General features: G+C 54.3%; 7 protein-coding genes and 1 non-coding gene across 8 annotated transcripts; 3 read left to right on the top strand and 5 right to left on the bottom strand.

Moving 5' to 3' along the window:
- Positions 1-1,059: 1,059 nt before the first annotated feature.
- On the bottom strand, positions 1,060-2,377 carry J4E88_003538 (uncharacterized protein; the record flags this gene model as incomplete). The annotated part of the gene is made up of 2 exons (XM_049397188.1): positions 1,060-2,218; positions 2,274-2,377. The coding sequence occupies 2 exons, from the start codon at positions 2,375-2,377 to the stop codon at positions 1,060-1,062; spliced, it is 1,263 nt and encodes a 420-aa protein (XP_049257530.1).
- A 1,347-nt stretch (positions 2,378-3,724) lies between these two features.
- Positions 3,725-4,984, bottom strand: J4E88_003537 (uncharacterized protein; the record flags this gene model as incomplete). The annotated part of the gene is made up of 4 exons (XM_049397187.1): positions 3,725-3,970; positions 4,024-4,585; positions 4,648-4,901; positions 4,955-4,984. 4 exons carry the CDS (start codon positions 4,982-4,984, stop codon positions 3,725-3,727), a joined length of 1,092 nt encoding a protein of 363 aa, XP_049257529.1.
- Positions 4,985-5,726: 742 nt separating this feature from the next.
- On the bottom strand, positions 5,727-7,185 carry J4E88_003536 (uncharacterized protein; the record flags this gene model as incomplete). The annotated part of the gene is made up of 2 exons (XM_049397186.1): positions 5,727-6,744; positions 6,830-7,185. 2 exons carry the CDS (start codon positions 7,183-7,185, stop codon positions 5,727-5,729), a joined length of 1,374 nt encoding a protein of 457 aa, XP_049257528.1.
- Positions 7,186-7,391: 206 nt separating this feature from the next.
- On the top strand, positions 7,392-8,720 carry J4E88_003535 (uncharacterized protein; the record flags this gene model as incomplete). Its single annotated transcript, XM_049397185.1, has 4 exons — positions 7,392-7,692; positions 7,745-7,839; positions 7,888-8,472; positions 8,523-8,720. 4 exons carry the CDS (start codon positions 7,392-7,394, stop codon positions 8,718-8,720), a joined length of 1,179 nt encoding a protein of 392 aa, XP_049257527.1.
- Positions 8,721-9,270: 550 nt separating this feature from the next.
- Positions 9,271-10,401, top strand: KRR1 (ribosomal RNA assembly protein krr1; the record flags this gene model as incomplete). Its single annotated transcript, XM_049397184.1, has 3 exons — positions 9,271-9,330; positions 9,387-9,956; positions 10,009-10,401. The coding sequence occupies 3 exons, from the start codon at positions 9,271-9,273 to the stop codon at positions 10,399-10,401; spliced, it is 1,023 nt and encodes a 340-aa protein (XP_049257526.1).
- A 1,993-nt stretch (positions 10,402-12,394) lies between these two features.
- Positions 12,395-12,482, bottom strand: J4E88_003533. Its single transcript has one exon. It is a non-coding gene; the product is annotated as a tRNA-Ile (tRNA).
- Positions 12,483-16,777: 4,295 nt separating this feature from the next.
- J4E88_003532 (uncharacterized protein) lies at positions 16,778-18,379 on the bottom strand (the record flags this gene model as incomplete). The annotated part of the gene is made up of 1 exon (XM_049397183.1): positions 16,778-18,379. One exon carries the CDS (start codon positions 18,377-18,379, stop codon positions 16,778-16,780), a length of 1,602 nt encoding a protein of 533 aa, XP_049257525.1.
- A 4,367-nt stretch (positions 18,380-22,746) lies between these two features.
- J4E88_003531 (uncharacterized protein) lies at positions 22,747-24,623 on the top strand (the record flags this gene model as incomplete). The annotated part of the gene is made up of 2 exons (XM_049397182.1): positions 22,747-23,234; positions 23,960-24,623. 2 exons carry the CDS (start codon positions 22,747-22,749, stop codon positions 24,621-24,623), a joined length of 1,152 nt encoding a protein of 383 aa, XP_049257524.1.
- Between the last annotated feature and the right edge of the window lie 80 nt (positions 24,624-24,703).

The following is a 24,703-nucleotide window of genomic DNA, read 5'->3' as shown; positions in this document are numbered from 1 at the left end:
CGAAGTTGTGATCAGGAGTGCGCGACGATAGCGCAAATAGTGTTGGATTGAAGCCTCGTTCTCGCCGGCATGACGGTATCCTAGATCGTCACCACTAGCGTAGCGAACCGTTTGATCGACTTCCCACGTTTGGATCGGCGCAGGGGTGACATTTTGGTAGCGATCGTGGAATTAGTATGGTGAGGAGCGGGACGACTGCCGTGCGGACGATTGGGATGGTGCGCGTGAGTAGCGCAATATCTGCACTATGTGAGTCCGGAGGCAGGTCCCGCCTTGCGGTATGCTTCGAAGGAGCTGGTACCTATCGTAGACGACTAGGGAATCGTTAGCAAGAGCCTGTTCGATCGCCGGTATTGAGTGTGAAAGATGGCGAGGAACCCGCTCAGGGTGTGCATCGTGTCGCTTCACTCAGATCGTTACTGTTCTCCAGCGGTCCAGATTCTGCTGTCGGCTTTCCGTTCCGAGGTCAGTGCACCTTGGCCAAAGCTTCACACACCTGTACTTTGTACACACCCAAGTGTAAGCTACCTCAACTCACAGACACAGTCGGCAACACCCGAGAGGCCTCAAATCGATTTTGCGTCAAAGCTCGGCATAACGTTATTTGAAAAGACCAGGTACTTGGGTTTGGTATGAGCGCGTGGCGCATGCAGGTTAACTATTAGCTTGCACGTACCACGAGTGTGTGCCTGAACCACTGCATCTCACACTTGCCTCAGCGACTTATCCTTGGCTTGACCAAACGTCGTTCTTCGGAGCTCTAGCCGGCGATGCACTGCGTGATAAAGCATGCCCTAGCCAAATCCTGGGGGACAACACACATGGATCGTTGTCCAGTATGCTTACTACGCTTGACGCAACAACCAGCCGGGTGTTCACGGCCCTCGGTGTGGACGAGTGGGTGACTTGTCGAGCACTTCGTGCCCGTACGCTGATAATAGTTCGGGGGCCGCTGGCTCGGCGGGAGACCTCTGCAGTCGAGGCGAAGCTCTTGTTTGAGCAATCTCGATGGCGAACCGTTGTTGGCGATCGTGGTATGAATGCGCTGCACACTCATGCTCAACGACCACGTCCTCTCCCCCTCCCTCTACCCCTGCCTCCTCTTCCTCTACCCCCACCCTTCCCTCTCGGCGCCGACCGCTCATAAATCTTAACCTCGTCGAACGGAGCATCCGCGATCCTCAGATAACTCGGTATGCCATTATCCACGACCGCCACTACCACATTCCTGCACCCATGCTTCAGTCTCTGGTTCGGGTGGCCCCCATCGCCCTTGGGTCTGTCTTCCGGCACCTGCGCCATGAGATCGTTCAGCTGTGCGCCCGTTGGTATAGGTGTCGAACGTGCGTCGACGACGCATATGCGGAAGTCGGGCGGCCCGCGGGCGGATTTCTTGAACCGGGCCGTGGTGCGGTAGACGTCGAAGTGGACGCGGTATGGGTTGTTTGACGAAGGCGGGAGCATGAAGGTGGGTGGGACGGAGCGGTCGTAGGTGGGTATAAGCTTGAGGAGGCGGTAGACGTCGTTGTAGCTTCGGTACAAGCCGGGCTTGATCAGTGGGCCAAAGGCAAGCTGCTCGGATGAGATGTGGTATGCGGGCTCACTCAGTCGCCGCCATAGATCGGAGAAGAAGCGTGTGACTATTCCTGGTCCCGTTTTGGTCGTCTCTTCTGTCTTAGGTGGGGCTAAGACGACGTCTCCTCTATCGTGGTCCCATGTTCCTGTTCTGAAGATGACGTAGCCCGATCTCTTTAGTCCTGCGTAGACGTTGTACATCTCCAGTGTCAACTTTCCACCGACGCCGCTCTCGAATCCGATGAAGGCGGCATATGCCGACTGTAAGCTCATTGGCGCGCCATCTTCAGTCCTGTATACTGTCTTGTCGCCCACCTCTCGTTTGACCGGCCACCGAACATCCAATGTCCCTCGCTCGAGTAAGAACAATGCTTCTTCTGGTAACAGCCACTCTCTTCCGCCTTTGTTCGTTCCTATCGTCTGGAAGTGCTGTGATCGGACCTTGTCGACGCATGCCATGTTGCGCTCCGGGTCGTACATGGCCAAGATATGGCCCTTTTGTGTGTGCGTGCGCTGCCACGAGAGGACGCCGTGCATGGCCCGGCGCGAGGCCTCGAGTGTGTCGAGCTGGAGATTCGTCTCATGACTTTCGAAGTCCTTCTCGCCGCGCTTAGGTAATGTGGGATGTGCGCTGTCTTGTGCTCTGAGTAATCATGTCAGCCATGCGATAAAAGATAGCCCAACATGTGAAGGCGTACGTGAGCTTGTCAAGCTTCAGGAAATCCTGCGCTTCCTCTGTGGGGTCGTAATCGGCGGCGTCAGGTACGCGCAAGTGCGACGCGTCTTCGTCTGCGTCGGCCATTGTTATGATATGTAAGTCGTAGCGGGCGTCATAAGTTGGGAGTTCGGTGGTGGTGGGGAAGATTTGGAGAAAGTAAAGTTGCGACAAGGATCCATGACTCCCGCGGCGGCCCTTTGCGCTAGCGCCGGCTCACATCTCGCCTATACTTCCCCTATCATCACCACACCTCCTACATGACATTCGAGCCTAGGAGGAATCCATCGACGCACATTGAGCGGTCTTCCTCGAGCCCGAGAGACAATACCAACAACAACAGTTTGTGTTAGACCAATAAGTCGACTACTTCCCGACGATTAGACTGTTCTAGGCATGCCAATAATGCGGAACGCCAGGAAAAGCTCAAAGAGCGGCATAGTGCAGTCGTCACATGCAGAATTTTGTGCATGGAGTCTAGATGCAAGGTTTATCTATATCCAGTCGTCGCGATAGAACGGCTCAACATGGGGTTGCCAAAGGTTGCATATCGCGTACAGCGTCTTTGCCAGCCTTGCGCCACTCCATCCCGCAATTTCAGGAACAGACAACCACGCTTCTACGGAGCATGTCACGGTTAACAGGCACCCATGCCCGTGCAATATACGCTACTGTTCGGGTCAGAAGGGCGCGAAGTGGCAGCCGTAACTATCACATCGGAAAATAATGGCACTCACTGGAAGCCCCGCGTCACGGGCGCATGGTTCGTCGAGCAAACTCATTGGAAGATATATTCCCATCCCCTTGATCTCATTTCTGGTCTCACACACAGTCTACGTTCAGTCAAATCATAACTCGAACATGGTACCACCTCCCACTCTTATGTTTCCGTCTCTGCACGAAGACGTCTCAAGCGCAGTATCACCACACATCACTTGGCTTACGTTCAACAACACAAACACCAGCGTAGGAACAAGCAAAGAGTATTCTACCTTTGTAATGGGTCAGTTCCGCTGTGACAACAACACGTGCGAAAAGGATTCATGGAGAAGCGGGAAGATCACGATACTCATACGGCAGTATCAGAACGGCAGCTACAACGCCGAGGTGTTCAAACAGCGCTGTAGTGAGTGCAGCTGGCGCGGAAGACTGATCATGGATGAGGCTTCTTATGTTGAGAGGGTTTCGTACAGGCTCCTGAAATGGAGCGGGGTGCAGCAGGAGGTGCAGTCTGAGCATGCGCCGAGGCAGACTCCACCACACGATCAAGCTAACTGCGAAGGGTGTAGGCGGGGTGTATGTCGGGAGTCTGAGAGATGAGGTAGTTGTAAGGAGTGGAGATATTCAATTTGTATGTAGTGCCTGAACTGCCGCTATAGCTAATCAAATCCATTGATCGAACGACACCAGAACCTTTGTCGCATCATCCCAAGTCTAGACAGCAGAGCTCACGGCCGCATCCCCCGCACCCGCCTTCCCCTTAGGCGCCTGCGCATCAAGCGGGACATTCAGCCCCAAGCGCTCCCTCGTAGTGTACGTCGCAATCCCACCGTTCGTATCGGCCTCCGTAACGAGCTCCTTGCGACGAGTATCAACCAACAAACGGATGAGATCAGGACGCATGTAGTGGCCCGAGAAGTCAGCCAGCGCTTTGGTGAGGTGGCACTCGTTGAGATCGATCTACGATATGTCAGTGGACCTATCAGGCTGGATTGGTGGTGAGGAGAGCTTACATCAACAAAGAGAAGACCATCAAAGTCCTTGTCGGGCTTGGAGTAGAGACTGCCATCAGGGCGGTAGATACGCGCATGGCCGTTGTAAGTCGAAGGGTCGGTCTCCGGTTCCACCCCCTCCGGCGTCGTCTTCTTCAGCCCCTCCACACTCAACCTCTGAAACGGCGCAAGCGTCCACGTCCCCGTCTCAATAGCATACGCCGGCGTAACAAGATCACTCGCCGGATCCGCCACATTCGTCGCCGGGTCAGGATATTTGAGCGTCTCTTTACCCGGGTAGACGGGCCAGGCGGCGATGTGGATCTGCTCGCCTTCGGACACGTTGAGCGCTTTGAGGAAGGGGTTCATGTTTTCCCAGCAGTTGAGCTGACCCAAGCGACCGAGTTCAGTGCTGGTGACGGACTTGAAGGTGTCGCCTGCGCCGTCGCCGTAGACGAGCTTCTCGACGTGGGTGGGCTTGATCTTGCGGCGGTGGTTGATGACTTCGCCTGTGGGATCGATTAGGGCCTGCGCGAGATACAGCGTTGCGTGGTCGATTTCGGAGAAGCCGAGGGAGACGTAGCTGTGCGGGATGTCAGTCAATCTAAGTCTCCAAATGCAGGATCACACCTGGGCAGTGCTTACATCTGGTTATCCCTCGCAGCGCGGCGAATCCGACGAAACTCTTCCGAGTCCATAGGCAAAGAGTTCTCACGGTACCCCTTGAGCATGGGAAGCGATTGCTGGTAGTTGACCTTCCACATCCAGTAGGGGTAGCCGGGGATCCATACTTCAGGGAAGGCGATGAGCTTGCAGCCTGCGTCGCCGGCTTCTTTGATGAAGTTGATGGTCTTTTGGACGCCGGCTTCGAGGTCGAACCAGCAGGGCTCGGATGTGACCTGTACTTTGATCAGATGGAGGGCGTAGGGGGAAAGTAAGGGTGGACACGTACACAGGCGGCTTTGTACTTGGTAAGAGGCATGGTGGCGAGATGGAGACTTTGCAGTGGTAGGTGTGTTTGGATAGTAGATGGAAGTTGAAACTGTGAAGGATGATGCCCAGAATCGAGAGCGTCCTCATCACCTCTTAAATACCCAAATCCCCTCCTCCAACCCCCTCCTCTCTGGTTACACAACAGTCTCCATACACCCTCACGCTCCATTCTAGACAACTCACTGTTTGTCAGAGTAGCGCCAGGAGCATCTTCCCTGCAACTGGGCCTGCAGCCGGTTAATTGACGTGCTTCTCCTCACATGGTGTCATCTGCCGATAACGAGATCGAATGAGAGCGACGAAGTCGAATGAGAGCACAGGAACACTCGCAACGACTGCACCAGACAATAGAATTGTGGACTGATGTTCAACATCGACGTCGATGCGTCGTTACAAGCGTTGATGCCGCAGATGCCGCGACCCAGTGTTAGCGGCATTGTGACGGCGCCGGTCGGCATCTCTCGCCGCGTTACGTCGTTGTACGATCCGAACGACGCCGTTAGTTGATGGAACGCGTGTTTGACTTTGATAGAAAGGCCGATGAGGAAGCGACAACTGTCCCTGTATCTGTCGGCGTATGGTCGTTTGCTGCTCGGAGATCGGGCACGTAATGCCGATGGATATCCGCAGACTTGGAGCTGTTGTTAAGAACATCGAAAACGACACGACCGAGAAAGATGACGAATTGAAGTTATACTAGTTTCTTCGCAGCTCCGTCTCCAGCACGAGGCCTATGCCTTGATGTTCGCTGGTTGCTTGTAGTATTTACTGGGAATGAAGGGCATCTTAGTCACGACAGCCTTCCTCTTCCTGCCACGCACAATGACCTCAACTTCAGTTCCTGCCTTGTGCATACCGTCCTTGACATAACCCATCGAGATATTCTTCTTCATGGTGGGCGAAGGGCAGCCAGAAGTGATGGTGCCAATCTTCTCACCGGCCCCGTCAACAATCTCAGCACCCTCTCGTGCAGGCGATCCTTCTACAATGAGCCCGACACGACGCCGTGACACACCACCGCCCTCGGACTTCTTCTTCAGTTGCTGCAAGATGACGGAATCACCGTGGAAGCCGCCTTTTGCGCGGCGGTCCTTACCGATGATCCAAGATAATCCGGCCTCGACTGGTGTGGTCGTGTCATCAAGATCGTGGCCGTACAAGCACATGCCCGCCTCTAGTCTGAGGGTGTCGCGCGCTCCTAGACCTGCGAAACGCAACTCATCCTTGGCGGAATCGAGCAGGAACTGGGTCACGGCTTCGGTGGCATATGCAGGAATGCTAATCTCGAACCCATCCTCACCCGTGTATCCACCCCTGCTGACGAGCACTTCGGCATCGGTGCCCTTGATGACGGCGTTGGCGCATTGACCGAAGTAGAGCGATTCGAGGTCCTTCTTGGACTTGTCGTCTAGTACGCGCGACAGGATCTCGGCGGACAGCGGGCCCTGGAGGGCGACCAGACCTTGGCCATCGAGTATGTTCCACTCTACGGGCTGGTCGGGGTGTGCATTCTTCCAGGCCTCTAGCTGCGTCTTGAAGTAGGCCGTGTCCTTTTCCCTGCAGCCGGCATTGGTGACGACGTAGAAGCGGTCGGGGAGACGCGTGACAACCGTGTCGTCGACGATGCCGCCGGTGGAGTGCAGCAGTGTTGACAGCGTGGACTGGCGCACGGGGAGCGACGACAGCGACGACGGGGTGATGCTCTCGAGGAAGGCTTCGGCGCCAGGCCCAGAAAAGTGGTGCTGGACCCTGACCGAATTAGCGCTGAACGTGATTGGGTATTGAATAACAGTATTCATGGGAATGAATATGGGTTCTTCGTCACTCAACTTACATGTGTCCAACGTCGAACAAGCTGGCCTTCTCGCGCGTCCAGTTGTGAGAGTCGATGATGCTCATGTCGCTGTACTGGACCGGCATGGCATATCCGCCAAAGGGCACAAACTTGGCGCCATACTTGCTGTGAAGTTCGTATAGGCCCGTCTTGCCCAGTTGCTCGTTTGCGCCTGCAGAGGAAGCATACCGGACCTGCTGCTGCGATAGTCGAGTGAGGTTGCGGGGACGTGGGGCTGGAGTCGCGCGCGTTCTTGTGGAGTAACTCGCGACCTGGGCGTATTCTGCCCTCCAAATGCGCGGCGCAAGACCATTGACGGCCGGGCGCATCGCCAGAGCAGCTTTTTTCGAGGCCATCTTGCGTGGGTGAGGAGGAATTCTGGTGTTTCGTTCCCCGACGGGTATACACGGCCGACTATATATCGCCAATGACGGCAGCTCCCAGCACCCTAGGCCCCGACGAGGCCCAAGCTCCCCCGACTGGATTCCATCCACCGAAACGGCCATCGTTCCCATAACTCTGTATATCGCGCCGCGACTGCCCCAGACGAACCGCAGCAACCATGTCCAAGGGGAGCAAGTACCTGCTGGTGTCGCTGCCGACGTCCATCTCGCCCTCGAACCACCAAGACGACGCCCTGACTGCCCTGCGCTCCACCGTGACCAATGACGTGGGCACCACCTCGCCCTTTGCCATACCCAACTTCAAGATCGGAACCCTCGATGCACTCGTCCAGCAGGCGGATGACCTCTCCAAGCTTAACAATGCCTGCGAGGCGGTAGTCGCCAAGGTCGGCGACAGCCTGAGGCAGATACTCGACGGCGACGAGGGCAAGATACAACAGCAGAAGACCATCAACGACAGTAGGTGGACTGCGCAGTATACGATTGTAGACCAGCAGCTCACATGACGTAGAGCCTGTCGACCAGTATCTGCGCAACTTCCAGTGGAACAAGGTCAAGTACCGGGCCGACAAGCCCATTGCAGACCTCATAGACTCTCTGCAGAAGGTGAACCTTACACACCTATCATGCTGTAGCTATGGCTGATAAGTACAGGAAATTCAAGGCATCGACAACGACGTCAAGTCCAAGTTCAGCCAGTACAACCAGACCAAGAGCGCCCTCCAAGCCGCCGAGCGCAAGCGCACAGGAAACCTCGCGACCAAGTCCCTCGTCAACGTCGTAAACCCCAAATCCATCGTCCGCGACTCGGAATACCTCGATACGCATCTCATCGCCGTCCCGAACAACAACGTAAAGGACTTCTACAAAGACTACGAGGAGCTGTGTCCGATGGTCGTGCCCCGCTCTGCCAACGAACTGGCCAAAGACTCAGAATTCACTCTGTTCGCTGTCACCACCTTCAAGAAGCATTCCAACGAGTTTGTGCACAAGTGCAGAGAAAAGCGGTGGACACCGAGAGAGTACCAGTACAAGGAGGGCAACAAGGAAGAGGAGGCCAAGGAGGCAGAACAATTAGCCAAGAACGAGAAGAAGCTCTGGGGCGAGGCGTTACGGCTGGGCCGCACAGGATATAGTGAAAGCGCCATGATCTGGATTCACGTCATGGCGTTGAGGGTGTTTGTCGAGACGGTGCTGCGATACGGTCTACCGCTCGACTTTGTATGCGGCATAGTCCAGGTGAGTTTGGCGTACCACGAAACCCACCACGTACCTGCTAACTTTCCCAGACCGATCCAAAGTCAGCGAAGAAGGCGAAGTCAAATCTCGATTCGGCTTACGCATACCTCGGCGGCAACGCCTTCGGCCGCGACAGCAAGGGTCGCATCCAGAAGGACGACCAGGCTCTGTCTACTGACATGGCACAAGCTGGTCAGATGGAGCAAGAGTACACGGCGTACGTGTACTACGAGTTTGAGGTGCTATAGGATGTTGTTGAAATGGCAACGACCGTTTGATGGGGGGGCAGCACGGCTGAGACTCATAGTTGGAGTTTGTAGATAGCTTTCCGCGAAAGCAGAATGAGAAACATGGCATATTTCATTTCCGTCCATGCTGATCAACGTGCAGCGCAAATTTGGGACAGTCTGCAAGTTGTCCACAACAATCACATTTTCCGATGGCTCACTCCAGAATCTGGACCGCTACATCCCCTTCCAACCAACCAATCCATTGGACATGGCCCAGATACTCCCCTCAGTTTCAGCGCCATACGCCCACTTCATAAATACTTTTCGATCAGCTGATATCTCAGCTGTGGTACCGGTAGAAACACGAGTTTGAACGCTTGGAAGAAGAGCGCATGCGATGAGGTGATGCTAGATTGAGTGAAGGAGTAGGTGTTGCGGAGTTAGCACTGTCAGATCCGATGTGGCTAGGGCGGTGGCAGAATCTTAGCGCGCCTGGCGTGAAAGTGCAACTTCTAGAAAAAAGTTACCCGCACCCAATCGCAATCTGACCAACACCGAATCGCCCACCATGCCGTCCACTCACAATGCGGAGAAGCCCTGGGATACCGATGACATCGACAAGTGGAAGGTACGTTTGCGCCGGAACTGCGCGCATGTAAAAGTTCATCTTTAACGCTCGCGCAGATCGAGCCCTTCAAGCCCGAAGACAACACGGCCGGCGCCTTCACCGACGAGTCCCGCTTCAGCACGCTTTTCCCCAAGTATCGCGAACAGTATCTGAAGGGATCATGGAAGTTTATCACGCAAGCGCTGCAGAAACAGGGTGTGGGCTGCGAGCTCAACTTGGTCGAGGGCTCCATGACGGTATGGACGACGCAAAAGACATACGACCCGGCGGCGATATTGAATGCGCGAGACCTGATCAAGCTACTTGCGCGAAGCGTGCCGGCGCCGCAAGCAGTCAAGATTCTGGAGGATGAGGTGGCCATGGACATTATCAAGATACGGAATTTGGTCGGAAACAAAGATCGCTTCGTCAAGAGGCGGCAGCGCATATTGGGGCCAAACGGATCGACGCTCAAGGCGCTGGAGTTGCTCACGGAGACATATCTGCTGGTGCAAGGAAACACAGTCGCGGCTATGGGTCCGTACAAAGGCCTCAAGCAGGTCCGGCGCATTGTCGAGGACACGATGCACAACATCCACCCCATTTACGCGATCAAGGAGCTCATGATCAAGAAGGAGCTCGCCAAGGTAGGCTCTACATGCACAAGCTATATGAGATACCCAGACTGACTTTCCCCAGGACCCCGAGCTAGTCAACGAGAGCTGGGACCGTTTCCTCCCCAACTTCAAGAAGCGCTCCCTCAGCAAACGCCGCGTACCCCACAAAGTCACCGACAAGACGAAGAAGACATACACACCGTTCCCGCCGCCGCAGGAGAAGAGCAAGGTCGACCTGCAGATCGAGAGCGGAGAATACTTCCTGGGCAAGCATGCCAAGGAGAGGAAGGTGCAGGAAGAGCGGGAAGACAAGATGAAGGACAAGATGGACGCAAAGCGGAAAGAGAGAATGGCAGAATACGTTGCGCCCGAGGAAGATGGCGGGGAGAAGAAAAAGAAGAAGCGGAAACGGGAAGAGGGCGAGGGTAAGGAGAAGAAGAAGAAGAAGCGCAGCTCCGAGGGCGAGGCTGCTTGAGATGTAATATGCGATGCGAGTTCGTGGCGGCAGTGTCGCGTTGCTGGATGTGGAGTATGGGCGCATTCCTTTCTTCTTGGGAGAACACCATAAAAGCATTGACAGGTGTTTAGGTTAGCTTGATAAGTTCAAATACCCAATTCTGTATTACTACCATTACGTCTCGCTCAATTGACGCTTCTTGCGCTCAAGTAAGCCTACGGCTTGGCGCTCCATACTTAGCGACACATGCCAAACGTCTTGCGTCTCATCCGCCAACATGCCATCTTACGCAACTCGACTTCGCACGCTCTTCATCATGTTAACACGAACCCATATTAACCGCCTGGTCAGTTCCCATGTGCCCTTACCGGAAATCCAAAATGCGGAGCCATCTCAATTTTATAGCACACGCTGCATGCGTTGGGTCTTCGACAATACCTTGGCATCAACAATGCCGGCAACAAAGTCCCCTCTACACCCTCTCTCTCCAAACCTCACTTGACGGATCCCAAGACTACGCATCCTGCTCCCCATCATCCCTTCTTCCAAACTCACAAACCAAGAAACAAAACTCACCCTACGCACCATGGTCCCACCAACCCCTCTGCACACCACATCTCTCGGGTATAAATGACACGCTCTGCATCTACACAGACGATACCTTCAGCCAAGGCCGCGGAATCTCAATCGTCACAACACCATCTCTAGCCCAGCAATTCGCCTCTTTACCCGCTTTCCTCAATCCCTCAGCCCTTGCTTCGGATAATGTCAACACACCAAGCGATGTCTACACCACAGCCCCCCTCCCCGGAAAAGGCATCGGCATGCTCGCCATCAAGCCCCTCAACTTCGGCGACGTGGTAACAAGGCACACCCCCGCTTTTATCGCATATCTAGAATCCGAGCTCTCGACGTTAGATCGCGAACAGCTTTGGCGGCTTGCGATCGAGCAGTTACCCAGAGATTTAAAAGAGAAGTTTCTGGGCTTGGCGACGGTATATGGGGATGAGAGGGTAAAGGTGCAGGATGTGGTTAAGGCGAATACGTTTCAGGTGGTGGTTGGGGGAGCGAATCATCTGGCGGTTTGGCCGGAGACGTCGAGATTGAATCATGCGTGTGCGCCGAAGTATGTTGTTCCTTTCACGCAAATTCATCAAGGGGAGACGAAGAGGAGAGAAACGGAGGGCATGCTGACGAGGCTGCAATAGTGCGCAATACGTCATCGACACCAACTTTTTGACGCACACGGTACGTGTTACACGACCGATTGCCACAGGCGAGGAGATCACCATATCATGTAAGCCCCCTCTCCTCTCCTCTTCGACAAGATTGCTCTAACCCCCACAGATACCTCACCCCTGGAACCAACATCCTCCCGCCAATCCCACCTCCAATCCGGCTTCCACTTCACATGCACCTGCCCGCGCTGCCTCTCCCCCTCCTCCGACGCCACCCTCTCCCACATCCAGCACCTCCAATCCCAACTCAACGACTGGACACCCACTTCCTCGGCTTCACCCGCCATGGCGGAAGGTCTACTGAGTATCTATCGCGGAGAAGGGCTTGAAGGGTTTCTGGACACGGCGTATGGTTTCGCGGCGTTGGCGTATAGTGCTGTTGGGGAGAAGGAGATGGCGGTGGAGTATGCAAGGAAGGCGAAGGAGGCGATTGAGATGAAGGATGGGGTTTGGACGGTGAATTGGAGGGTTTGGGAGGGGTTGATGAGGGATGTGGAGGGGCATTGGAGTTGGAGGCGAAGACTTTGAACGGCGTTGAAATAGAGTGAAAATGAAGCAAATCTGTCAACATGTCTCGCTTTAGGTATTATCTTCGAGGAATCCTTCTTGAGCGAAGGTGGAAAAGAGAGATTGACAGTCAGGCCCGAGACGATGGATTTGAGGGTCGAACTTGCGACGCGGGCTACAGATGAACCTACTAGACCTCCAGAATAGAGTTTTTGACATAGAATCCTCACTAGAGGTAAAAAAAGAGCAAAAAGAAAGGACTTTAGTGGTCACTACGAGGGTCGAACTCGCGACCTTGGCGTTACGGCGAAATCGCTATTAGCACCACGCTCTAACCAACTGAGCTAAGCGACCGATGTTGTCTTGTAATTGGATGAAAAAATGTCAAAATAGAATGGATATTACCATGATTGTTTTATCTACACTGGATATCAAGCGATCGTGGAGTCGTTACCATAACTAGAACTTTGCGGACGAGTGGGGTCTTTGACGCTGGTTTGGAAGGGATTTCTTTATACCCGAGAGACGCCAGCACTTCGCGATCCCTCACATCAAGTGATAAGATCGCTGCGACTACCTCCTCGCTCTGCGTTCGTTATACAATGAAATGCACCGACACAAGTGCAAGAATGATAGCGTCAAGCGTCTAAGATATCATCGCAACAGCGAAACCGTTCCTCTGGAGCATTGTTCCTTGCAATCTAAAGTCGATTTAGATCTTAGGGGGATGAGTTAGGGCTCGAATTGAAAGCAGAGTCCTAGAGTGGTTCTATCGTATGCAAAGCTACGTTCGTTTGGGTCTGTTACCTTCATGCGCCTCGCGCTGCGCCCCATTCTTGGATATTGCATGTGTTACACAAAAGAAGCGCAGATAAGCTGTTCGACCAATGAACAAAGATGTCGTCCTCCAACGGGTCAGCCTTGTGGACCCGGGACGGCTTACATGCTCAGCCTGCCGCGCAATTGCGGTCGCTCTTTACTCCCAGCGTTCGCTACTTCTTTGTCGCGCGCGCTCCTTGATCTAATCATAGCATCTCGAGATACCTACAACATGGATGATACCTGCGAAAAGCAAGTCGACACCTCCAAAAGCAGCGCAAAACGCGTGACGCAACCGCTGCGTTATCGTACCAGGGCCTTCTGGCTCCTCGGCTTCTACGTCCTACTGATCGTCGTTCCATGGGTGTTAACATGCGTGCTTGCGCACCGGCCGATCAACGCGAGGTCATACGTACGACAACAAGGCTTTCGCGACCGTGAGGTTGCGAATATGCACAATTGGAAGATCGCGGTTGACGTACTGAATTCCATCGCAGGATTAATAACCAGTAAGCAGCATTTGCAAACGATAGTCTGCCAGCTAACTACGCTAATCACGTCAACCACCATCTAGTTCCAGTTTTATCTGCAGTCTTGGCCCAAGCAGCTGTGCTGTTTTGTCAAAGGCGCACGCCGGATGAGTTCCTGAGTCTCAGAGACATGTTCGCGATTGCAGATCGCGGTTGGACCAACGTGCCTTTACTTTGGAGGTCGATTTGGACCCGGCCATCAATGCCGGGTGGAAAATCGAGCGCAAGATTCTTGCTCCCAGCAGCCTGTCTTATCTTTCTCGGAGCTATACAGCAGCCTTTGTACCAGATTTTGGTAAGAGTCGGCACAATTCCTGTAGCGACGTGCAGGGATGTCCCTTCTTGGTATAAATACGGTGATTGTAAGGGTGTCCAGCTTTATGAAGAGGTGGGAAGAGACCCTGAACCTGCAACGATGGTCCACACGGACCATTCTGGTTCGCGGTCTCATTTAGCTTTGGGCCTGGCATCACTTTCCGGCCACGAGTCGCAACCTCATCTATGGAGTACCAACGCGACATACGAAGCGACGGGAAACAAATTTGGACAGGACAGTCTTAATCCGGACTCGTTGAACTACTGGATCTTCCAGCGCAAAAACATCTCGGACTTTGGAGAAGAGCCTGTCCCAGACTTCTTTGCGGCAGGCGTCCCTACGGGGACTACAACAGGAGTGCTACGTCAGCACCTTATGAGGCTTAATTCTTCTGTATCATGCCAAGAGATAGATCCAAGCGAGTTCCCATCGCGTTGTCCTGGTGATCATCCTTTGACTGTCTTCTGGGAACATGTCGTAAAGGCCAGTGTGCGCATATGCGTTCCTGGGGATTATACTGCCTCCCCGTGGGCTCTGAACCGCAGTCGTCAGGAGCTTTTCGAGGAGATTTACATTAGCATGGAGGATGAAGTCATTGGTTCTTCATGGGGTCCAGGACATGTGAAGCTCAATCTAAATTATACTATTCACTGCGTGGCGAGGACTACGAGAGGCTATTTCGAACTCGGCAACAATTGGAATAATAACATATATGGGCCACTCCTCGAATCATGGCCAGATGCTGGACAAATGGCGAACGACTTCAACGACTTCACTGATACTTGGGAACAACAAGGCGCCTGGGGTCCGTCAGTAAAACCCTTTGTTCCTTCGGACATGTACGTAATATAGAAGGCGATATATCGTTGCACTAACGCAAAGTAGAGACGACTCTTCTGGGGGCCATAGTCCAACAATCTATGCCATCAATATTTCTGAGCCCTTCACGTGGCAAACACCAGGTCCCCTAATGACAAGCGCGCTTGCGCTGTTTGGAGAAGGTTCATGGCTAAGTGTATCCGCTGGTTATGGTTCGATGGCATCATTCGATCCCACCAATAATGCAGGATCTTACAAGAATGGTTCATGGCAGCTGTTTTGCCATGGGAAGCCTTTCTGGCAACTTCTGATATTTACAGACCACTTTATTATAAACGACAGCTGCGAATACATTGATATCGACATTAACGAGGGCAACGGGCCGCACGAGGATGGGGTCTTTTTCGCTATGCGTGACCTCCTTGGCGCCTTTGCTCCGGTCAGCGAAAATCGAACACTGGACGACTCGGAAAGTCTGCTAGCGACTGCCATGTTCGTCGCAAGTCGAGGTTTTCTTACCTTACTCTCTCCCGCTGACGAGCTCTCAAGTAAGTGGGCGAAGGGACGTATGATCTATGCTTCTCCCGGTGTCGCCGTACAAAGGCCTGTCCTTTCAAATGCAGCGCTTATAGTACTTTCGGTTCTGATAGCCCTCCAATTACTCGGCTTGGGTTATCTTACCTATTACCTATATCGCGTCCCAACCTGGTCAGACCAACTAGACGCCATGGCTATGGCGCGCATCGGAGCGAGCCTGCATGACAGAGGCGTACTTCCAGCGATCGGCCCAGTGAGCAAGGAAGATCTCGATGCTTTACAGACTGTGAGCGGCTTAATCGGCATAGTCGAGAAAAGCCCGCGTGGTAAAAGCTCCACGACCAGATCCGTGTCTCCCGATCTAATAACTACGGGTGACTCCGACGCGGAGTTGCAACGGCTCAATTTGGCTGAGGAGGGTCGTGAAAGCTTTGGAGATAGCACACGTCGCGAAATCTCAATGATTGTATCTGTATCGCCTGAGCTGGCTAGTATAGGTGACTCGGAACTGGAATCGCAACGGCTCGATCCGACCGAGGAGGATCACGAAAGCTCTAAACATGGCAGTCCAGGCGCTATTTCGCCCACCCTGGCTACTGCCAATAGCTCAGACGCCGAGTCTCAACGGCTCAACCCGACTGAAGAGCTTCGCGGAAGCTTCGAAGGGTTCAGTACAGGCATGGAGCTAGGACTAGACGCTCCAGGACCGATCCTTACGACGGATGTACCGCGCCGAGGCCCGTATGTACGCGGTATGAGAAGAGTTTGGAGGACATTTCAGTCGACAAAACGTCCGTAGATCAGCGAGCCGAGACCTCTCGAATGTATCTTTGGTGTGTGACTGCATGTCAGCATGAAGATCGTACAACATGGCAACAAGAACTCAATGTGTTTGAGGATCTAAACCTACTCCGTGATTATCGCAGTGCAAACCTCCAAATCGATTTGTTGAGAGCAGAAAATGACGTAAATTACGAATGTCTAGCGCACATCAACAAGGCGTCTCAACTACGTATCAGCGTGACAGAACCTCCAGGACCGCAAACCCAGCCATGGTATCATCAGCTCGCCGAAGCAACTGCCGATCCAAACAAAACGCCCTTGAATGAAAACGAGAAACGGGTTGCGAAAACTAAGACATTATGCACTATTGCCGCCTCGCCGGAAGATGCAAAGGGCGACTTTTGGTATCCGATATGCTACAGTCCAACAGACAGGACGGATGTGTATGTCGTTGAAGAGGTATATACGCCGAAGAAACGCCAATAGGTATGGTACAGTACAAGAGAGATGCGGAAGAGGTGATGAGATGGTATGATGGGGGGGTATCAAGAGGTCTGGGCTCCACGAGCCGACGTGACGTGACGTATGTAGCTTCTGCGACGGGAAGGGATGGATGGAAGATGCTCCGCTCTTATCGATCGACACTCTTACCGTCCCGAGAGACGGCAACTTCAAGGCCGAAAGCGGACGGGGTACTCGGGGTATGTCTGTCCGGCGAAGTCGATAGGAGTCGACGAAACCGACGAGGGCTGTGTCATGGGCAGGAGCACAAGGTCGGCTTCATGCATGGAGTCGGTCCATTGCACTTCCATCTTTCTTTGCTTCTCCCGACCCGTCTCTACTAGTCACCTCTGTTGTCTTGCGTAGGAGCTTTCTTGCGAGGGCGAGAGGCGCGTGTCGTAGGGGAAGGAGGGTGAGTGTGGTTGTTGGATTGGGGGTGAGCGACGCAGCGAAGGCGAGTTGCGCATGTTGTCGGAAACCAGGGTTGCGGCCGCACTTTGGGTTAGGGGCGTCGAGGTCCCGGCGACAGGTGTTCCTTTCGAGGAGCCGCCGCTGCCTGAGGTTCGGTGCGCGGTTCGGACCGTCGATGGTGTGGCGGGAGAGCGGCCGCCTACTCCCTGCGTTGCCCGAGGGGTTGTGCTGGCACCGCTTTCGACACTGACATGCCGGTTTCGGGGTGTGGTGTCGCGACTGTCACTGTCCGCTCGCCGTCGTGGCGTCGACTTGGGCGTGGTCTCGTGGCCGTTGCTTTCTTTTTGCCGAGGCACAGACTTGCTGGCTGTATTTGCTCGACTGCGTGTAGGAGGTGTTGAGTGCGCCTGTGTGGACGGGTCCGTAAGTGGTGGAGCCTCTGCTGCTCTTCTGCTGCTTTGCCGATTGGGAATCTTGGGAGGAGTAAGAGATTTAGTTGCTGGCTCCGATCTGCCCCCAGCTGCTTGTGGGGTGCTTTGTGCGACAGGCTCGGGGCTAGCCATGCCTCCGACACGTGGCGTACCTTCCCAGCTCTTGCGCTTCATCATGCGACCCAGGATACCCACAAGCTCAGCAGCGTCTTCGAACTCAGTGTCATCCATTGCTTCTTGCGCGCGGTAAACATCCTTGATTGCACGCCGAGCGACGCGCCGCGAGGCATCGTGGTCGTGGACACAATCCCACAGAAACGCGCTGTGCTCGAGCGCGACCGATAAACGCAGTGGATGTGAGCCAGGAAGAAACGAGGTGGCGTACTGAGTGGCGGTGGTGAAATACCCACTAGCTAACGGAACGAAGTTCAGCGGTGGCAAGATGAAGGAGGAAGGCTGCGGAATGGGAACCGGATTGAGGCCCGGAGGCGCGTTGATCGTCGGTCCCGGTGATGGTGTGCCGACTGGCCCTCCTGCTGCATAAGGATTCGTGACGAAGGAAGTCTCGGATACGATGGAGTCGATGGGTTCGCGTAATGCTGGTTGTTTGCCTGCGCGCTTCGAAGGGGGTGACAAGCCTGGGGGGTCGGTCTTGCGACCATGTCCATTACTATGCTTTGGTGGTGATATTGGTAAAGGGGGAAGAGCAGGGTTGCGAGGATCAGTGCTTGTCATGTTCATTGTCGTGACGGGCGGTTGGTTGTGGAAGAGGCAGAAGATGTGGTAGAAGCTCGCGCGCAACTTGACGCTCAGCACTCTGCACTCTGGCCCATGCTGGTTGTCCTGCGCATAAGGCAGCACATATAGCTCGAGTATGGAGAGTCCCTCTCGAGACATCCAGAGGATATGTTGATAGGCCGAGAGCGAGGGAGTGTCTCGACTGGTGTCCAGCTTGCGAAGCTTCCGGGCGCGGATGAGTCTCCGGGCCAGGAGAACTGACAGACCGAGGATCTGATAGAGAGCGCTGGACAGGAAGGGACTTGTTTCTTCAGTCTGCTTGGCTATCCGGCCAAGGAACTTCTGGTCAAAGTCCAGAGATGCCATGGTTCAGTGATGTAGTCTGGATGGTTCGTAAGTCAAAGCTGAGATGCAACAGGGGGAAAGGCGGATTAATGATGGGTTTGGCAATGGAAAGGACTCAGATGAATGCTTGCGCCAAGTATGGGTTGATCGTGAAGTGAATGGTAATGCGCGACTCATGAAGCACTAACCTTAACCGCCAACCCGGACCGTTGCGCTGTATCCTCTAGAGATAGACACAGTGCAGCCCGGCCCAGGCTGACCGATGACACCGCGCGCTGATGCCGCGCTGGAGATGAGGCTCTGGCACCGGTGCAGCGCGTGCTGGCCAATTGATGTGTTTCGGTAGACGACGGGATGTCCGTGCGCGACCCTTGCGCGGGTGAAGGTCGATTCTCGTGATGGCCCAAGTGGGAAAGCGCTACTCGGAGATTTGTTGAATTAGGCGATTGCGATGGAGGCGAATATCATGACACAGCGTATAGATATACGTTGGTGAAGAATGCTGGGCGCAGAAAGATGAAGCGGTGGAAGAAGGTCGTGGGTGCGCCACGGGTGATGAACTGTCTGGCCAACTGTCAGTCTTGCTTCCAGATCATGGGAAGCAGCAACGGCTCACCTCGATCGGGATATCTGGAAACGGATAGGGCGAGACGGTGTCGATGGTTAGGGCGAGTGCCGGTCTCTTATTCGACGGCGGGGGTGATGGCGGAGCCAATGGGCGGGCGCAAGAGGTGAGGCGCTGCGAGACCCTTTTGCGACAGGCTAGCAGACGTCAGACGTCAATTGCGCGGTGGATGTTGAGGGTGCGAGGCCGTGGACAGCGCATTCATGGCGACCAAGCCAGCTTTGCTCGTCCAGCGCGCACGAGGCAATGCGACCGTCTTAAGGGCCGTGACGTCGGCAGGCGGTGTGGCAGCGGTCAGTGCAGCTGTTTGGGACGCCGAGGAAGCGAAACTGGGCCGCGCACACCTGCAATGCCTCGAGATACTCGGATAGCCGTTCGATCGCGCTCAGGGCAGGCGGCGGGGCGTCTTCTGGTGATGCGCAGACCCTTGCGCTCGGCCTGGTGTTGAAGAGCGGGCGGCCGTCGCGATGCGAAAATGACAACTTCACCAACGGCGCAAAAAGGAAATGGCAGGGCGAACGCTGAGGAAACGCATGCTAGTAGTAACCCGCGCACTCTATCCGGCCTGCTGGAGACGCAGGTGCAGCTCCTGCGTCAATCTGCAGACAGGCGAGCTATGGTGGGCTACGTGTCAAGCGTCGAACTCCTCCGCTAAACTGCTCACGTCGCTGCATGTCCTTTTTGCCGTTAATAGTTCAGACGGGGCGCTGCCAGCTGGCACCCAGGCTAGAGCTGCCTTCACTTATTCTCTTGCTCGACGTCAACGCCTCTCCAACACGCCCGCTTAAGAGCCTCGCCAACGCGCCCATGCACGCCTGTGCCTCGCCTGCAGTCTCAGATGAACCACACCGTTTGCCAGCGCATCGTTCCACGGCTGAGTGGGGTGCAGTATGCCATCATGCTACTTGTCCGTCTGCCGCAAGAGACGCTTCGACAGCCCTAACCATGGCGCTTCCAACTCCGCCACGGACAGCATGCGCTTGCGTTGTCACTCGGGCCCTCTACCCCACGGTGAGGACTAGCACGATGCATGCTGACGAGACACTGATGTAGACGGGCGTCCCTGGCATGTCAACATGTATCCTGCAGGCTTAGCAATATGCCCGAGTGGATCTCTCTGCAACTCCCAGCCTCGAAGGCGACATGGACCCGATACCTCCATTGGGAACCCTACCCACCATCTTTACATCCAAGAAACTAGCATTCATTGATAGATCCGAGCTATCGTCTCGTCATCTGCGGGATCTGGCGGCGTATCTGCATCGAAAGTCTCCACACGAATTGGCGGTGAGGCTGCATGCTCATTGGCTGGAATTTCGAAAATGCTGGCCCAATGTCGTCGGCAGCTAAGAGCACTACTGATAGCCAGCCTTCTTGATTTACGACCATGACGGCACTAGATTGTGTGTCTGAGCTTTCAGCTCCGCAACTTGGTAGAAACGCTCGAGATTCCAGCACCGTGTGACCGGGACATACCGAGGCAAGGTGGCCGCAAATCACGACGACGATTGCGCAAACTTCAACGGAACCAAACGTCGCAAGGAACGTCGGTTGATTTCCGACGGTACGGCGGGTTTGAGGGAAACATGAACAAGTGCGGCGATTTTCCGGTCCTCAAATCAAGCAAACTACCATGATGGCCGCCCCCGTGGTACCGTCCAGAAGAGCAAATCTCGCCATTGTCAGATCTGATGTTTGGTCATCTCTTAGTATGGCTGTCTCCCGGCGAGTATGGGTTCGTGGGACTTGAGTAAGCCAAACAGTTGCTTCGTGCTCGCCTATCCGGAGCCGCCCGTCGCTGGTTGCGCGACGACGCTGGCGCAGCATCTTCAGCACAGGTGCTGACTGCACTTGTTGACTGCTCACGTCTCTCATCAAATGGCTTAGTACAACCTCAATGCCAGCAGTCGACGATAAGCCGTGAATCATTTTGGGAAGTTATCGTTGCGGGACTGGCATCCGCTTAGTCTTCGAAACGCCTTGCCGTGGTTGTTCAACCAGACGGATAAGAGTCTAATTGCTTGGTTGCTCGCGGGTATCAAACCGCGCAACTCGGGCAATAGCTAGCAATCATGCAATCATGAACCTATTAACGCATGCGTCGCGGTATAAGAGCTGAGGCATACGAAAGAGATGGTCACAACATCGGTCATCTGGACTTCTATCGAGCGTTCTTATCCAACACTTTCGTTCCAACAGTATCACGCTGTCAATCATCTCAGCATACGTTCTTTTGCTCCTTCATTGTCCGATCCGAACTCTATTCAAGGTATGACACACGACAGGAGCTCGCCAAGGCCACAGTGTACTTTGGAAGAGCACCATTGCTGACCATGAAGTAGACTCCGAGTCACACCATCTCATCCACCATACAAAGAGGCTATCCGATCTCACGGTCATTACCAACGTCACGCAAAACACAAACTCACAATGTGTTTCTACCACGCCTACTCCCACAAGTGCGGACACACCCAGATGATTTTCCAGCAAATGTGTCCCAAGGGCCAGATCTCGCAGCGAAAGTGCGCACGCGGCCACGACGGCGTAATCCTCGCTACTGTCAAGGTCGAGACAGCTTGTGCTGTTTGTTCGGGCTAGACGAGTTATAGAAGGAGGATCTCTACCTAGCCCACCTATATTTCACGCTCACACGTATCTAACATCTTCCTCATTACTCCCTCCAATCACATATATCACAACCGTTAGACTTACAATATACAAACATTCATACCCATCTTTCCAACTTCCATCTCAAAGTGACGTCCTCCAATGGCACACTTACGGGAGCGAAACGGCCCGCAGCGCTCTTTCCCAAACTGTCAAGGATGAAGCTTGAAGCACCTCCTCTCGCAAAAGGAAAGCCCTAGCACGCAGGTTAGCTACCCCACCATCCGGGCTGATCACGCCCACCACGATACCCACAGCGACCCGAGGGCAGATCTACGTTCGCGGATACCTTCCAAGACAAGGGTTCCTCTACACATGCTCGCGTTCGGATTCGAGGATGCTCTAGACTTTTTGGTGGGCGATCGTCATGGTCGGGGTGTTTAGCCGAGGATAACGGAAGTCGCGATATGACAGCACCACAACCGCGACTGCGACGGCAGCGTCGCTCCTTCCTTACCATGACAGCATTCTGGTTGCCCATTCTGTATTGCTGATAGACATGATATCATGCGCCAAGCCCTTCGAGCAAGATGCTGGCGTATCACGACATCGTCGCAAACGACCAACAACAGCTCACGAAGACGTATCCAACCAGCGACACAAACGGCCTATGCAATCTGCAACCTGCAATCCTAACCGAACCCAACGGTGATCATTTACACAAGGATAATTCCCGTGAATTTTTCCATTGGTCGCACTCCCCTCGGCATCTAAACGTCCCGCGCCCCAACTCACGTCCTCGGTTGCAGATGCCCATCTGACATCCCAATTACCGTACAGAATACGGTCGCACGGCTCGAAAGGGTTGCACCTTGATTGCGGCGCGTGATCATGGGGTTGTGTATAGAAACAAAAGGTTGTGGTGGTCTGTCTTGATGCTGCTATTCGAAGCTTCTGCTCCTTGCTGCATTCGCCTCACTCTGCGACGGCGAAGGATTCTGTGCGACATACATGCCACTGCCGCGAAATTGTTTGATTCGATACACTCGATACCCGTTGACAGGTTCCACATAGTTTACAGCGGCCCGCAGACGGCAAGTCCTCCCTGTGTTGAGCCGGGCCCGCTGCCGGCATGCAGGCGACCGATACTACGAAGATGGCGGATGGCGCAAGCACGCATGATGAGACTGCACAAGTACCTGGACGTTCTGAACCGAGATTGGAAGAACCAAAGGAGCATTTCGAGAATGCGTCCGCGAATCATGACACGACCGACCAGACACATACCCGCGATCCAGAAAAGACACCGCCACCCCCAGTATCATCACCAAACACCACCGACCCCTCACACCCAGATAAAGCGAAGAGCACAGCAGAAGCCATCGCGAAGGAAAAGTCCGCCGATGACACAACCCCCGAAGACACAACCCCCTCCTCCGAATCGCAATACCTCCACGGCCCCAAACTCGCCATCCTAACCCTCGGCCTCTGCCTAACCACCTTCGTAATCGCCCTCGACAACACCATAATCGCAACCGCAATCCCCCGCATCACCACCGTCTTCAACAGCCTCGAAGATGTAGGCTGGTACGGATCCTCCTACCTCCTCACCACCACATCCCTCCAGCCCTCTTTCGGGAAAGTGTATACCTACTTCGATGTCAAATACACGTACCTCTCTGCTTTGATTCTGTTTGAGGTAGGAAGTGTGATTTGCGCCGTAGCGACTAGTTCGGCTATGTTTATTGTGGGGAGGGCGGTTGCGGGAGCGGGGGCGGCGGCGTTGTATTCGGGGGGGATGACGATTATTGGGTTTTCGGTGCCGTTGAGGAAAAGGGCTATTTATATTGCGGCGCTGTCGAGTATGTTTGGGATTGCATCGGTTGTTGGACCTATCCTTGGTGGTGCGCTTACGGATCGAGCAAGCTGGAGATGGTGCTTCTGGATCAATCTTCCTTTTGGTGCTGTGAGCCTGGGTGTCGTGTTCTTCTTCTTTACGAATCCGAAGAGGATGTACTCGCATCTGCCGGTGAAGCAGCGGTTGAAGAACATTGACATCGTGGGGGCTGTTTTCTTGATCTGTGCGATTGTTTGTTTGCTGTTGTGTCTGCAGTGGGGTGGGTTCAGTTACGCGTGGAGTAACTCGAAGGTCTGGGGGACGCTGCTGGGCTTCGGACTGCTCATCTCTGTCTTCATCGGCTTGCAGATACGCAAGGGAGATCGGGCAACGATACCCGTTCGAGTGTTTACACAGCGAACAGTTTTAGTCAGTTGCTTATATTCGACACTCCTATCCATGGCTTTGTACACGTAAGTCCTACCCCCATCCATCATCCACTCCTACAAGCTATCCCCTAACACCCAACCAGCCACATCTTCTACCTCCCCTTCTACTTCCAAGCCATCAAAGGCACCTCCGCCGAAGAATCCGGCATCCGCACCATCGCCTACCTCGTCAGCATAACCGTGTCCTCCATCGTCATCGGCGGCCTCATCACCCTCGTCGGCTGGTACGCCCCCTTCATGTGGTTCGGCAGCGCCATCTTCGCCATCGGCGCAGGCATGTTGTACACCCTCACCGTCCACTCCCCGCCCGCCCAATGTATCGGCTACCAGATCCTCGCGGGTATCGGCGCAGGAGCCGGTGTACAAATCCCGTTCGTCGCTGTGCAGGTTGTTACGAATGAGAAGGATATGCCTACAGCCAATGCGTGCGTTATGTTTTTCAATTCGCTGGGTGGCGCGCTTTCGATTTCTATTGCGCAGAACATCTTTGTTAATACGTTGGCGAAGGAGGTGCCGAGGTATGCGCCGGGGTTTGATGCGCGCATCGTGGCGAATGCTGGGGCGACGAATTTGAGGAATGTTGTGCCTGAGGATCTGCTACCGGGAGTGTTGCATGGGTACAACAACGCGATCGTCACGGCTTTCATATTGGCGATTGCGACGAGTAGTGTGGCGTTCTTTGTTAGTCTGGGTATGGAGCAGAAGAGTGTCAAGGGGAAGAAGATTATGGCCGGTGGTGCGGCATAGAGATTTGTAGGTGATGTATACATCGTTTCATTTCTTGGTGGCAAGTTCTCGTCTACATACAAGATCTCAACCTTAACACT

Source organism: Alternaria novae-zelandiae, assembly GCF_023758075.1.
Source record: "Alternaria novae-zelandiae strain BMP 2774 chromosome Unknown scaffold_5, whole genome shotgun sequence".
Lineage (NCBI taxonomy): Eukaryota > Fungi > Ascomycota > Dothideomycetes > Pleosporales > Pleosporaceae > Alternaria > Alternaria novae-zelandiae.
This window is presented reverse-complemented; position numbering and strand designations above follow the sequence as displayed.